This window comes from Hypoxylon trugodes (genome assembly GCF_022578975.1).
Source record: "Hypoxylon trugodes strain CBS 135444 unplaced genomic scaffold F4822scaffold_6, whole genome shotgun sequence".
Taxonomy (NCBI): domain Eukaryota; kingdom Fungi; phylum Ascomycota; class Sordariomycetes; order Xylariales; family Hypoxylaceae; genus Hypoxylon; species Hypoxylon trugodes.
The window spans coordinates 2,452,799-2,466,797 of record NW_026250021.1 but is presented as its reverse complement, the minus strand read 5'-3'; the positions used below and the strand labels follow the sequence as shown (position 1 = coordinate 2,466,797).

General features: G+C 48.3%; 3 protein-coding genes and 1 non-coding gene across 4 annotated transcripts; 3 read left to right on the top strand and 1 right to left on the bottom strand.

The window, feature by feature from the left end:
- Positions 1-82: 82 nt before the first annotated feature.
- F4822DRAFT_407911 (Not1-domain-containing protein) lies at positions 83-8,048 on the top strand. Its single transcript, XM_051458539.1, has 4 exons — positions 83-997; positions 1,080-1,404; positions 1,471-7,388; positions 7,443-8,048. The coding sequence occupies exons 1-4, from the start codon at positions 731-733 to the stop codon at positions 7,488-7,490; spliced, it is 6,558 nt and encodes a 2,185-aa protein (XP_051313675.1). The 5' UTR covers positions 83-730; the 3' UTR covers positions 7,491-8,048.
- Positions 8,049-10,736, top strand: F4822DRAFT_407908 (Sodium/hydrogen exchanger family-domain-containing protein). The gene has a single exon (XM_051458538.1). The coding sequence runs from the start codon at positions 8,270-8,272 to the stop codon at positions 10,052-10,054; it is 1,785 nt and encodes a 594-aa protein (XP_051313674.1). The 5' UTR covers positions 8,049-8,269; the 3' UTR covers positions 10,055-10,736.
- On the bottom strand, positions 10,061-11,599 carry F4822DRAFT_295617 (lytic polysaccharide monooxygenase). The gene is made up of 7 exons (XM_051455099.1): positions 11,346-11,599; positions 11,246-11,283; positions 11,054-11,183; positions 10,714-10,994; positions 10,555-10,635; positions 10,394-10,466; positions 10,061-10,334 (listed from the first exon to the last, which is right to left on the bottom strand). The coding sequence occupies exons 1-7, from the start codon at positions 11,440-11,442 to the stop codon at positions 10,312-10,314; spliced, it is 723 nt and encodes a 240-aa protein (XP_051313673.1). The 5' UTR covers positions 11,443-11,599; the 3' UTR covers positions 10,061-10,311.
- Positions 11,600-13,433: 1,834 nt separating this feature from the next.
- On the top strand, positions 13,434-13,533 carry F4822DRAFT_t82. The gene has a single exon. It is a non-coding gene; the product is annotated as a tRNA-Phe (tRNA).
- Positions 13,534-13,999: the final 466 nt, after the last annotated feature.

Here is a 13,999-nt window from a genome sequence, read left to right as displayed (position 1 = left end):
AATGTGGTCCGAGCTTTGCGGCGCCAGAAGGAGGGTTGTCTTTTCTAACTTGGACTCTCTACTCAGTCCTTCATCCACCAAAAATCAACACCCCCATCCACTACCCGCATCCAAATACGTCTAGGTACACAAGACAAAACATACATCATCTTCAACCACCCCCCGGCCTTCTTTCTTACAAAATTATTTTAGATTGCCATTTTTCTTTTCAGAAGCGTGTTTCTTTCTAGTACAGAGACAGAGACGCCGACGAAGAAAGACACCATTATTTTATTGTATATTACCCACTACCCATTCATCATCCTTCATCTAGTACCAAAAATCCGTTAGACACACTGACCACCAAGCTTGGTCCTTGCTTTGGTTCTGCTAGCCTTTCCCCATCGACCAGGTCATTCTAGTAACCGTAGCACCCTCTTTACAATCTACCACAACCACATCCACCACAAATTCAATCGACGACCACGATATACGAAACCACGGCCTTGTCACGACGCATTTTCAATACCTCCTAGGCTCATGAACTCGATGCCAAAAGTTTCCGTAAAATTGCGCCTACCGTCGCCTGCCGTCCACAGCCTCCTAAGCCCATATCCGTCGCCCTTGACAGGCAACATTGCGTGATTCGTCGATTTCGTGGTTCTACGAGGGGCTCCAGGGGAATCGCACATCACCTTCTCTCTTCTTCCCTCCTCCCTTTCCCCTTCCCGACCGCGAGACCACCACCCTCATGGTCCCCCCACCGCCGTCTCACTCGCGATCTGGAACTTTCTCCCCTGTCCCTGCTCAGAGTTTGCAGACAGGACTGACACATTCTCCCCATCCGTCACAGGCCGGTCCTCTGAGTGCTGGCGCAAGCCCCAGTACCAGCAGCCCGACCACGGGGACCAGCTCTCTTACCAAGATTGTCGTCGCACAGGTCTACCTTCTTCTGAGTACCATCAAGGACGACAAAGATCGCGCCAAGTGGGAGTTACAAGTGGATCAACTAAACAAGGTATGTCGATGCGATTCATTTTACACTAACCCTAACTTCAATCCGATCCTGTGCTAACATACCATTCCTTCTCTTTCCACAGCTCCTCGATGACCACGGCATGGAGGTCTTTCCTAAATACTTCACCCGGCTGGTAGCCGGCAATGCCCCTCAGATATTTCCCGGCATCAACCGGTCTGTCGCCAACCCTGGAAACTATTCACTCCTAGTTGGCGAGATGGCTAAGATTTCGCATGACCTCGAGCAAGCCTCTCGAATAGCCGAGTCGATCGAAATGGCCAACGAAGACATATTCCGTGACTTCGACTTGTCTACATTCATGGAACACTTCAAACTTGATGCCCTAGAGAAGACTATTCTAGCTCTGGCGTTCAAGTTTGGATCTCGTCAGGATCTGAAGACTAAAGGTAGGTCATTGCCGGTGTTTTCTTCGGAGGGAAGCACGTGTAAGCTAACAAAGTGGAACGCTAAAGCCGATGCCATTCTCTCCACCAACTTTCCTACCTTCGTGAATATACTCTCCCGCGCAGATTATGGCGACCACTCAGATCTTACCCCATCCTTCATCGCAACTATTGTCGATCGATATATCCAGGGTCATCCTCCCAACTTCAACTCCGCCGCTAAGCACGAGCTCAGTCACAAGGTTCAGTCACGCTGGTTACAGAACGACCAAGCACCTCCGATGGAGGTATTGGCTGCTTTGGACCTTATCAGAGTGTTAGCCGAGAAACTACCTAACGCACTAGCGCTCTATATTCAAAGAACCGGCACCGACTTTACTCGCGACGAGGATTCCTGCGCCGCCTTCCTGGCAAATCGACCGATCAATATTCAACTAAGCGAAGAGCAAGTCTCGGCAGCTTTAACTTACACCACCGTCAGCATCACATTCCGTCATAATCCTTCCGTACTTGTCGCAGCTCTCCGCCGTACACTCCCACCGTCTTTCCGCTGGCACGATGTCGTCGCGTATTTTGACCAACGCGACGTTCGCGTGTCTTCCGCACAGTTTCTTCGACTGTACGAAGCACTTCTACCAGTTACACAAGCCCAGGATGAACAGTCGCCGCTGTTTAGCATTCAAAGTTTGTGGGGGGGATCTCATTGGGAGAACCCAGAAACACAACTTTCGTTCATATGTGCATTTGCGTCCTTGAGTCCGAATGAACTTGACGCGAGCACTATTCCCGGTCTTCAGCCAACATTCACTCTTGACGAATACGCACACTCACCCCCTGAAGTCCGCGAACGAGCAGCGGTTGCCGTAAAACATCCTCTTGTCTCTGGTTTAGCCCTATCAGCAATCTTCCAGGTTGCACTACACTCACTACATGCATCGCAGAGTACCGAAGCGAAACGACTATTCCAAGAAGTGGTGGTACCGAATCTTGACATCTTCATAGTTTCGGCATTTGGCATCCCCAAACCTTGGCCCCCTATGGCTGTTGAAACACTGGCGTCCTTGTTCGAGAATTTCTTACACCGACACTCCGAGTATCATGACTTTGTTCTAGACAGCCTGTGGAGAAAGGATAGGGCTTGGGTCACGCAAAGACTAGTCGAGGCCCATGCCGCGAAGCCGATGGACCTGACTCTCATATTTGAGCATGTCATCAAGCATGGCTGGCTCGACGAGCTCGTCTATATGCCTAACGGATTCGGCTACGATCTGGCTGCTCTCGCACATGCCGAAGGTCATCTTGACCTCGCTCAATGGGCTCATAACAACGCCGAGCGAAGTCCCGCGATTTCTCAATCTCTTCTGCAATTCCTGATGATCAAGGCAAATATGGAGTTGCAATCCCAGAAAACCGGAGAAGGACAGACAGCACCAAAGACAACTACCCCGCTTCACGTCAAAACGGTGCTCGCAATGCTTCAGATTCTCGAAGACTTTCTGCCGCGCAACCCCCTCCCAGAACTGATCATTGTTCAACGCGTATGTATCACAGCATACCCCAGACTTATCAACTATGGGGAGGGTTATGATGATATCATTGATGCCAACGGCAAAGATGGTAACGGACTTCCACCTGCGGCTGTCGCCAAGATGGAAGAACACTACAAAAAGATGTATGGCAAGGAGTCAGAGGTAAAATTTGTTGTCCAGAAACTTGAGGAGTACAAACAATCACGAGATCCTTTGGAACAGGATATCTTTGCATGCATGATCCATGGACTTTTTGATGAGTATTCTCATTTCATTGACTATCCTTTGGAGGCGTTGGCCACAACTGCGGTTTTGTTTGGTGGTATAATATCCCACAAACTCATTTCTGAACTGCCACTCAAAATCGGACTTGGCATGATCCTTGAAGCTGTGAGAGATCATGGCATTGACAGTTCGATGTACAAGTTCGGTCTGCAGGCCCTCATACAGATATTCCCCCGATTCAGAGAGTGGCCGGGACTCTGTAAACAACTTTTACAGATCCCCGATTTGCGTGGTACCGATGCTTACAGGAAGGCCGAAGAAGTTGTCGTAGAAGACGAAGAGGACCGGGCACGGACCCATAACGGCACAGCAACTCCTAGTCATATAGGGACCGAGTCGCTCATGAATGGCAATACGGACGGACCGGAAACACATGCAGCTCCTTTTGCAGCGATTAAAATTGACCCGCCGCCTTCAGATATTGCGTTTGAGGAGCCCATCGTGGACATTCAAGACAGAGTTCAATTCGGACTCAACAATTTGACTAATACCTCACTCCAGTCCACCTACAGGGAGATTCATGACATTTTGGACGAGAGACATCAGCAATGGTTTGCCAGCCACCTCGTCGAAGAGCGTGCAAAGATGCAGCCAAACTACCACCAGGTGTATCTCGATCTTGTTAAGCTTTTCCAAAACTCCGATTTATGGTCTGAAGTTTTGAGACAAACCTATATCAGTGTGGCCCGAATGTTAAACTCGGAGAGCACATTGCAAAACTCTACGGATAGAACTCACTTGAAATATCTAGGAGCCTGGCTTGGTCTTCTAACCATTGCGCGAGATCAACCAATCAGGCACAAGAACATCGCATTCAAGCAACTGCTCATTGAGGCCCATGATACAAAGAGGCTAGTCGTTGTTGTGCCTTTCGTCTGTAAAGTGCTCATCCAGGCGGCGAAATCAACTATTTTTCGGCCTCCTAATCCATGGTTGATGGATATTATCCATCTCCTCATCGAACTCTACCACCACGCCGAACTGAAACTTAACCAAAAGTTCGAAATCGAGGTTCTCTGCAAAGACCTAAATCTAGACCACAAGAGTATAGAGCCATCTAGCGAACTTCAAGATCGCGTGCCGGTTGAGGAGGCCCTTGATATTGGTATTCAAGACCCTCTGGAGCACTTTGATAACTTGTCTCTAAACGGCATGGCTGGCGCTGTTCCGTCTGGTCTTGCGCCGCATCCAATTCCCGTCTCAATCCCGGACATCAGCGCTCTCCTTTCGATTCCACCCACGAATGAGATGGTGGTTAACAGCGCCCGTCTTCATGAGATCGTCCGTAGCGCTGTAACGAAGGCTTTACATGATATTATCCAACCTGTTGTCGATAGATCCGTCACTATTGCTGCGATAAGTACTCAACAGATGATCCATAAAGACTTCGCAACCGAGCCGGATGAGAACAAGCTGCGAACGTCCGCAATCAACATGGTAAAGGCCACTGCAGGAAGCCTTGCTCAGGTTACTTCAAAGGAGCCTCTCAGGGCAAATATCACCAATCACATGCGAAACTCTGCCGCCGAACTGCCTCATTCACTACCCGAAGGCACAATCATTATGTGCGTCAACTCTAACCTGGACCTCGCATGTAGCATCATTGAGAAGCAAGCCGAGGAACGTGCGGTGCCGGAAATCGAAGAGATGATCGAAGGCGAGATCGAGGCTCGTCGTCGTCATCGTCTGCAACGACCTAATGAGCCCTACGTCGACCCAAGCCTTAGTCGATGGGCCATGACCATTCCGCATCCCTATAAGCTGTCGCCTAGTATGGCCGGTCTGAACGCCGAGCAAATGGCCATCTATGATGACTTTGCTAGGACGCCAAGAGGTGCCACCCAAACCAGCGCAGCTCATGCTTCATCGGCTTCAGATGCTACTAGAAATATCGCAAACGAAGTTCTCCAGGACCAGTACAGCTCCGTTCCGACCCTTGCCACCCCAGGCGAAACACCATCTCTTCCCCACCTAAACACACAACTCCCCTACAACCATGTACACGCGGGCATGGCTAACGGTCGCCCTTCAGCCCACCCTATGGATGGAAGAGGATTGATGGAGAAGGTGGAGAGGCTCTTATCTGAACTTAAGCGCACCACTACGTCAACAGAAGAGGAGCACTTCGCCGACTTGCCCAGGTCCCACCCAGTTCTCGAGGTTGTGGACGTATTCACTCAACTCATAATTAATACGTCACAAAACTCGGACGAGTTTGCTTTCTACGCCGCCGAGAAAATTTGCCAGCTACTCTTCAGCGGAGTGGAGAATACTCTTTTCCTAGAAAGCCTCGTTCACATCCTTGAGCAGTTGTTGAAGATAGCGGCTAGTTCCGGTACCGCCTTGCATGATCGTGTCCAGATTAGTTTCTACCAGCAGCCACCTCAGAACATCCTGAACATCTCTCTGATCACGGCTCTCCTCCCGACGGACTTCCTCGACCTGCACAGCATCGACCAAATGATGGCCAAAATACTGGTTCAGAGAGAAGAAGGGTATCTAGAGTTTTTCGATAAACTGCTAGATCTTACGCTGTTCAACGATCGTCCTGTTGCTCTCTTAGCAGACTATGTGCGCAGTCTGGAAGTTGCTTGGGACTGGATCAACGAGGATCCTACCCTTGAGATCGGCCAGCGTTTGAAATCGAAGTTTATCGATTCCGGACTAATCAAACCACAGAATCAGGATATCCAGGACAGCGCCGAACGTGTGGACCAACTTGAGTACATCTTCGACGAATGGGTTCGATTGTATAACAATTACAACACCCCGGAGAAGGCTCAAGTAGCCTTCGTGAAGCAAATCCGTAGCAGGAACATTATCGTGAACAAAGACGATTTTTTAGTCTTCGTACGAAAGGCCATCGACCTCGCAGTGAACTACTATGAGCAGATTTTACATGCTGGAGGTGGCGGTAACGAAGCGTTCACGGCAATAGACGCACTCGCGAAGATAGTCATGATATTCGCTAAGGAGAGTGCTGATGAACTTGAAGACCCCAGGGCCGGATTTCTTCCCATTCTAGAAGCTGTTATGTCTCTTGTTACAGTTGTGCTCAACCATCACCACGTTACACGAGGCGAGCACTTCAACCAGAGAGCCTTCATTCGCTTCTTCTCCATGTTCATACACGGAGCCGATGTAGTCTTTGCGGAAAGCCCAGCCCTTGAATCGTGTCGACCAGAGTTCTTACTCCGACTTTCCGACACGTTCCTACAGCTCAACCCAAGTCGCTTCCCGGGAATGTCCTTCGGATGGCTCTCTCTTATATCCCATCGACGTTTCGTTCCCGACCTACTTCTACTCGAGTCGAAGCGTGGTTGGCCCTCATACACTAAACTCCTAACCTCTCTTCTTGGATTTGTTTCGGAGCACATGAAGGCAATCGATGTGACTGACGTCGTTAAGGAATTTTACCGTGCAGTTATCAAGCTCTTGGTGCTTCTCGCCCATGATTTTTCGGAGTACATATCGACCAACGCTACCGAACTATGCTTAAGCATCTCACCCCACTGCACCCAGCTCCGAAACATCGTCCTCAACTGTAGCCCAAGGGCGGACGCCAACGATGCGGTCCCACAAGACCCCCAAGTAGATGCAGTCCCTGCTCTATCCTATTTGAAGGAGGTTGGCATGCTAGAGATCCTTGAGCAGCTTATGCAAGCTCCTCCATCTGAAGATGCTATCGCGCACCTCACGCATGCCATTAACAAGAGTAACGCGAATGAGACGACGTATGGCAACGTTCCCCTAGGCGTCGACCAGAAATTGGTTGATGGGATTGTCACATTCATTGGCAGCCAGGCTATCATAAGAGCTCGTCAAGACAGACCACTATTCGTTCATGGCTCTCCAGATGTTGCGACGCTATCGTTGTTGGTACACGAGTTACAACCCCAGGCACGATACTTCCTGTTGAGCAGCATCATCGACCGCCTACGTCACTACAGTCCTATTACGGAGTACTTCAGTTACCTAATTTTTGACATCTTCGGACAAGATCTAAACGACCCTGAGGAAGTTGATATTCGCCAGCAAATTGTCCGTGTCTTGTTGGAGCGAATTGCAGGCTTTTGGCCTCAACCATGGGGCCTCATGATGGTAATCATGGAATTAGTCACGAAAGAGAAGTACCACTTCTTTGATCAACCATTCATCAAGGCGGATCGTGATGTAAGTGAAGACTTTCTATACTACCTTGGAGGATTCTAAACCAACTTTCAATAGATTGCGGACCAATTCATGGCCATCGCCAGACAGCAGCACCCTCAGTAAATACAGATCACCATACCCAAAATGGAGAACATATAGTCTAGTCTCGTTGCGTCAAGAAAGGAATGATTTAGTCACGGAGTTCTTGAGCGATCAAGACACATTAGATAGTGGAACAACCTGGGCCTCGGAAGCACATGTGTAGCGGAAAAAGGGGATTCTTGGCGAAGTGATACCACAATAGGGCGCAAAAAAACAAAATTAGGTGGATGGCCGTTTGATGAATGGGCATTTCAGGCGTTTTCGGGTGAATTCACGAAAGCTTTGTATGATTCCTGTATTTTTGCGCAGGGTGAAGCGCGCGATACGATGACCACGGTGCTGCGAGGGCGTGCTTTTGATCTTTTCTCCCGTGGAATACCGCGGACATGTGTATTAATATATAGAGGTAGACACGCCAGACTCATGTCTATCTCACGGTGATAGTGTCTTCACAGCTTTTACCTTATGGTGACCGAATGATTCAATATCTCGTGCACTTTAGTACGTACAGGTTAGGCAGAGTGGAATCATCACGTGAATAGATATCTTGGCCCTTATCTCGATGACGATCATATTTATACCTCCTTTTCTACATTGTTAACCCTTAATAATAGATAGTTCAAAGTTAAATTCTATTTACCCCTTTTTTACTAAGTTCCTACTAATTCATCATGATACTTCTACAAAGCGATAATAAAACACTCACATAGCACGCTTATACTATTATAGACCCACCGCACCTTATCTATCCTTATCTCAAGACCGCCAGCCACCTACATCATCATCACCAATAACAAGCTATGCCCTCCCTACCCTACGAGGAAACCCCGCTCATCCAGCTCCTCTCCATCTCCTCCTTCCTCCTCGCTCTTAACATCACCAATACCATCCTCGACCGCGCGCTGTACTGCGGGTTGGTTGGGCAGGTGTTTATCGGTGTGGCGTGGGGCACGCCTGGAGCCGGGACTAAGTTGCTATCAGCGGAATTACAAGAAAATGTGGTCCAACTTGGGTACCTAGGACTAATACTCATGGTTTTCGAAGGGGGTGCAGCGACGAGGGTTGATGGTGTGAGGAGGGATTTATGGATGAGTGCCCTAGTTGCAGTGACCGGTGTGGCGGCGCCACTGGGATTGGGGTGGGGTGGGCTGACCGCTATGTTAGGCGGGGAAGGAGGGGGGGTAAGTAATGTGCAGTGCTTTGCGGCGGGCGCTGCACTCGCGTCGACGAGTTTGGGGACTACGTTTGCGGTGCTGAGTGCGAGTGGACTTGTGAAGACTAGGTTGGGGAGTGTGCTTGGGACTGCGGCTATGATGGATGATGTGGTTGGGTTGGTTATGGTGCAGATTGTGGCTAGTTTTGGGGGAGGGGAGGTAGAGATTGATATAGGGCAGGCGGTGATTAGGCCGGTGCTTGTTTCGCTGGGTTTTGCGGTTTTGGTGCCGGTTGCTTGTCGGTTTGTGGCGAGGCCGTTTTTGAGGAGCGAGGTGATGACGAAGAAGGGAGAGTGGTGGTCGAGTATTCGAGATGCGAAGGAGACTGCGTTTGTGGCCCAGACGGCGCTTTTGATTGCGCTTGTGGTGAGTGCAAATTATGCGGGCGCTTCGGTGCTGCTTGCTGCGTATCTTGCTGGGATTGTAGTTAGTTGGTGGGGAGACGCGAGACATACAGATATTGATAATGCCAGAGGACAAAACGAGGATGCGGATAGGTCCGAAGCAATGGAATTGACCGGAGTCCGGGCTTCGGAGAACAACCGAACGGATGCCGAAACCCAAAATGTCTCCGCAAATACAGCTCATTCAGTACAGCAGCACCAGCAGCATGAAACGGAGCATACCGGTACGGCTATATACGACTTGTACTACTCACAACCAGTTGCCCGGGTTCTTAAGCCATTCTTCTTCGCATCAATCGGTTTCTCTATTCCGATCTCCGATATGTTCTCCAGGGAAGTAATATGGCGCGGCATTATTTACAGTATTCTTATGGCCATTGGCAAGATGATATGTGGTTTATGGCTGGTCCGGTTCTCCATCTCTGCGAGCGATATTGTCGGGAATTTTGCCTCATTCGCATCGTCCCGATACCAGAAATTTGGCAATATGTTCCGACGACCGCGGAGATCGAACCCGCCGGCGACGGAGAATGCGACCGGTATAGGAGGACAATCAGAACCACACCCCGCCGTCTCTTCTACAGACCTACATGAGAACAGCACGCCACAAGGACACTCAGCATCTTCATCTTCATCTAGTAGCGATAGGACTACGGCAACCACCCCGCCGGCGAAACCACTCTCTCTTTATCCAGCGGCGATCGTATCATCCGCGATGGTAGCACGAGGCGAAATCGGATTCTTAATTTCGGCCGTGGCAGAAAGCAACAGGGTATTCAGACGGCCATCCGATGGTGCGGGTGCATCGGCCCTCTTTCTAATCGTTACTTGGGCTATCGTTTTGTGCACCATCATTGGGCCCATAAGTGTCGGTTTGTTGGTTAGAAGGGTTAAGAAGCTTGAGGGGAAAGCCGCCGCCGCCGGGAGGGGAACAAAGGATGTTTTAGGCGTTTGGGGCGTGCAATGATGACGACTATTGAGAGCTTTGCTATGACTCTTATAAAACGTATGCGCCAACTACTAGACTTCACACCAAGTGAACTTATATAGGTTCTACTTGCGGATAGTGCAAGATGATATCTCGACGACTTTCTATTATATACTGGTGGCCTAGGAAGAAGGTATTTACACAAAGGCTACCCTTCACCCCCATACGTCTTCACTTCGAAATGACCACGATTGTCAAATTGTCCAGGTAATCTCGTTGGGGCGCGCGGCAACACTTTAGCAAGTGAAGAGAGCAGGTCCTGAGGTGATGAATTAGTTCCAGCTCTTATATAACATGGACAGTTTATTGTTTACATACCGGGGATCTTGTAGGGGTTGCTAGTTCCTGGGGGCTTGCTGTAAATGTCGATGAGTAGGCCAGGGTCGCTGGACTATAAACGTGTTAGCCAGCCTAAAATAGAATAGGGAGATTCTCATCCAGTTGCGAATTTTCGCGCCAGAGATTCAGTGTATAATTACCTTGTAGATACCAGGGATGCTAGAAGTGGATGGCTTCTTAGTCGCCTTGCCGCCGGTCACGTTGATCTGGGCACATTCCATCTACTCCGTGTTAGAAATGTTTCCTCGCCGAGGAAGCCCCTCTCTGAAAAGTATTAAGGCGCAAGACGACCAACTTACGTATAGCTGGGCACCATTGACGGATCGCGCACCGTGCAGGGCGACCATCTCGGCTCTAAGGAGGTATTGGCCATCCTCGATACATTCGGGGATCCTGATCTGCTGGTTTCCGCCGTTGTTGATAACGGTATCGGTTCCCCATTTTCCATTGCTGTAGCCTTCCTCTTGAATCTTGAACCAGCCGTTGCCGACACCGCTATCCTTGGTCGCATCCGAGACTTTCTTGAGGTAAGCCATTACGGGACCCTTGTGTCCGGGATCCATCACATCGTTGGCTCCAGCTGTTTAGGAAAGAAGTCGTTAGTATGGCATGATACGGAAGTTTCTCGCCGATCCTTACATTCTAGGGTGTGGCGCCAGATAGCGCCTACAGTTTCACCGGCCTTCACGTCGATGATCTTGCTAGAGGGCGTAGTTGGGTTCGGCGGTCCGTTGCAAGCCATGTTATTTCCGTTTACATCCGTTTGTGGCTATGTATTCCATGACATTAGCTATTCCTGGGTTTTTTACTGAAGTGCATAATTGTACATACCCCATCGTAAGAGGGAGTGCGGATCGCATGCGAAACGGCTAAAAAGCATCAGCATCATACTCTTTCGACATTCAGATACTATAATAAGTATTAAACATACGGTAAGTTTGCGCGCTTGTTTTGAGCTGGCAGAAGATGGTGTGACCCGAGGCAACGGACGCCAGGATGGCGGTAGCCCCAACACTAGAAAACTTCATGATGTCTATAAGGGATAGCTAACAACCATGTAAGGAGCACTTAAGATGACGAAGTTTAGAAACTCCGCGAGCCCAGCGAGACGTCTACATGACATATATATCATAACCGCTCCCGGAGCCTCCTTTTCTCCAGATCATCCCCATGTGTATACTGCATAGCGCATGCATACGCTCTCCACCACTTACAGCGCTCGAAATAGGTAATTCAGAAGCACGAGGTCCATTTTTACACGCTTCTGTCGCGGTAGCTAACGAATGAGATCGCGGAGTATGATAAGCGAGCGCGGCGGAAAGGCTTCCGGAACGAATGCGGTAACCAGTACATAGTATAGCCGCTTGCTATTAATATATTGCCAGCAGCCTCAAATGAAATATTCGGTTTCCCCGGACTTATATATCTTCGAACCATGGGGAAATACTCTACTCCGCAAAAGAGTGATAAGGTGCTACAGGATCGCCAAAGCTCAGGTAGGTGAAGCAAATGTGAGGTAGAATATCAAGGAGAGCGACGACTATAAATATTGGAAAGATTGCTCTAAATTACAGGAACAAAAAATCGACCAATACTAACCCCCCCGGAGATCTAACATTCAGATAATTGGTATATCTAATCTATATGGACTCATACGGAGTGAGATGGTCTCTTGAACGATCCAAGCCCCCTTCGCCAGAAATCATCTAGTTACGAGTGTTTTTTAGGAACGAAAATGCTTATATACTTTTACAGCGTCCTTAATTTCGTTCGTATTAATTACTTGAAGAGTAAATATATCTTTCGTACATATCCTTCCTGTCAGTAGTTGAGTTGTATGAAGCGATACATCTTGGGAAGTATCGGTAGAGCCCCTTATCGCCGATACAAGGACAAAGGAGCTCATGGAACAAAGAAGCTACTTATATACCTAGGTACGTATACGATAGTTCCCGTAACAGATACCTGCGATCTCTTCGCGCAATAACAGAGTCGTTAACCCCCCATATGGTTGGTCTCATGACAGTTCCCTTCTTTTCGACATATAATATTCCTATGTGTATCATCTAGCTCGCCTTTCGGATACGATCGGTGATACTATATTAATTATTTACAAAGGAATTACATAGGTAGAAGGCAACTTAGACTGTCCCATCCATGTGCTATGTTCCCTGTACTAATTATTTCTCAATGAACTATAAATAACCCTCTTGAATTACACTAATAAAGGCGATCTGAGGAGCCTAATATAGTAGATATTAGTAGATCGTAACGTTGAGTGAGTTATATACTTGGAAAGAGCTAATCGGCAAACTAAAATTGCTTAGCTATCGACCATGAAGACAAACAAGTCGATGCGAGAAAGTAATTCATTTGGTCACTGGGAGATATATACATGTATCTATTCTTCGAGTCTTATTTTAAGGCAATATATCGCTACTACGCCACGCTTGTACACGATATCTTAGCCTAGGATTACCATGATAATTCAATATTTTTCTCCTATCGTATAAAGATCTTGGTTACCAAGGACTAGCCATCACGGCGCTGGCTGGCGCTGATTTTCGGGTTCCTGGGAGTGCTAACTATGGACGGACGCTTCCACAATATCTAGATCTATCGCAGTCTATCACATGAGGGAAGGCGAAGCTCTTTTCAGGCTGCATCTAGACCTAAATGTGGGCTGTAGCTATAGTTAATCAAGCGACCACACTAACCTATGGGAATATAACTTGGCTGCTTAAGCACCGAGAAACGTACACGAGATCTATCTTGTGCGATGGCTTCGGCAACTAAATAGGATAAAACCTTTAGTACTATGAACAAGCTCACGGTTGTTGAAAGCTAGTCTAGTTTAAGTCCGATACTATAGTAGCGTGAATTGAGCTCTAGAACTATTTGATACGACTCCAAGTGCTCCCCATCAGCTCAAATATTCCTATCCTACGATATGATAAGCCCCACCGGTCGGTGAGGCTGCTATAAGATAGTCAATAAACGCAAAATAATTCATCCTCATGCGGGGTTAGCTCAGCTGGGAGAGCGTCAGACTGAAGTCCACTTCAATCATCGAGGTAATCGGTATCTGAAGGCCGTGCGTTCGATCCGCACACACCGCAACAAATTCATTTTTGAAAGTTTTTTTCCCCCGTTGTCACGCGGAATTCTAGGTTGCCTTTGGTTATTCTAGACATCTTTGCGCAATAGATGCATAGTATCACTATGCAGCCGCACAGGCGTAAGCAATTTCATCACATAGAATTTCTCAGTATAATAACAGACATGCGCAATTACAACTCACAATTCTATGTAAAAATGAGGCTCACTAGAGCGGAGTTGTCTCCGTCAAAACATGTTGCAACGTTCTCCGAAACAATTGAGAACGCCCCTATTTTTAGGTTCTACTTTGCGGCGGAAGGGCGGGTTTAAATACTACGGACTATCGGTCACAGTACTATGGCCGTGGTCGCCGGCGAGGTTACTTTCGGCGTCCTGTGCTCACGTGGTATTGATAATGCATGCAATCAAGTCGTACTCACTACTTATAGAGTGGTATGGGGTAGTGAACCATAGACTGCAGAAAGT

Bases quoted from the DNA above. Each gene is read 5' to 3' on its own strand.
- F4822DRAFT_407911 (XM_051458539.1), top strand. From the start codon at position 731: ATGGTCCCCCCACCGCCGTCTCACTCGCGATCTGGAACTTTCTCCCCT. The intron at 1,405-1,470 runs GTAGGTCATTGC...GGAACGCTAAAG, and splicing joins TCAGGATCTGAAGACTAAAG to CCGATGCCATTCTCTCCACC. The intron at 7,389-7,442 runs GTAAGTGAAGAC...AACTTTCAATAG, and splicing joins TCATCAAGGCGGATCGTGAT to ATTGCGGACCAATTCATGGC.
- F4822DRAFT_407908 (XM_051458538.1), top strand. From the start codon at position 8,270: ATGCCCTCCCTACCCTACGAGGAAACCCCGCTCATCCAGCTCCTCTCC.
- F4822DRAFT_295617 (XM_051455099.1), bottom strand. From the start codon at position 11,442: ATGAAGTTTTCTAGTGTTGGGGCTACCGCCATCCTGGCGTCCGTTGCC. The intron at 11,284-11,345 runs GTATGTTTAATA...GATGCTTTTTAG, and splicing joins AACAAGCGCGCAAACTTACC to CCGTTTCGCATGCGATCCGC. The intron at 10,467-10,554 runs GTAATTATACAC...ACACGTTTATAG, and splicing joins GCATCCCTGGTATCTACAAG to TCCAGCGACCCTGGCCTACT.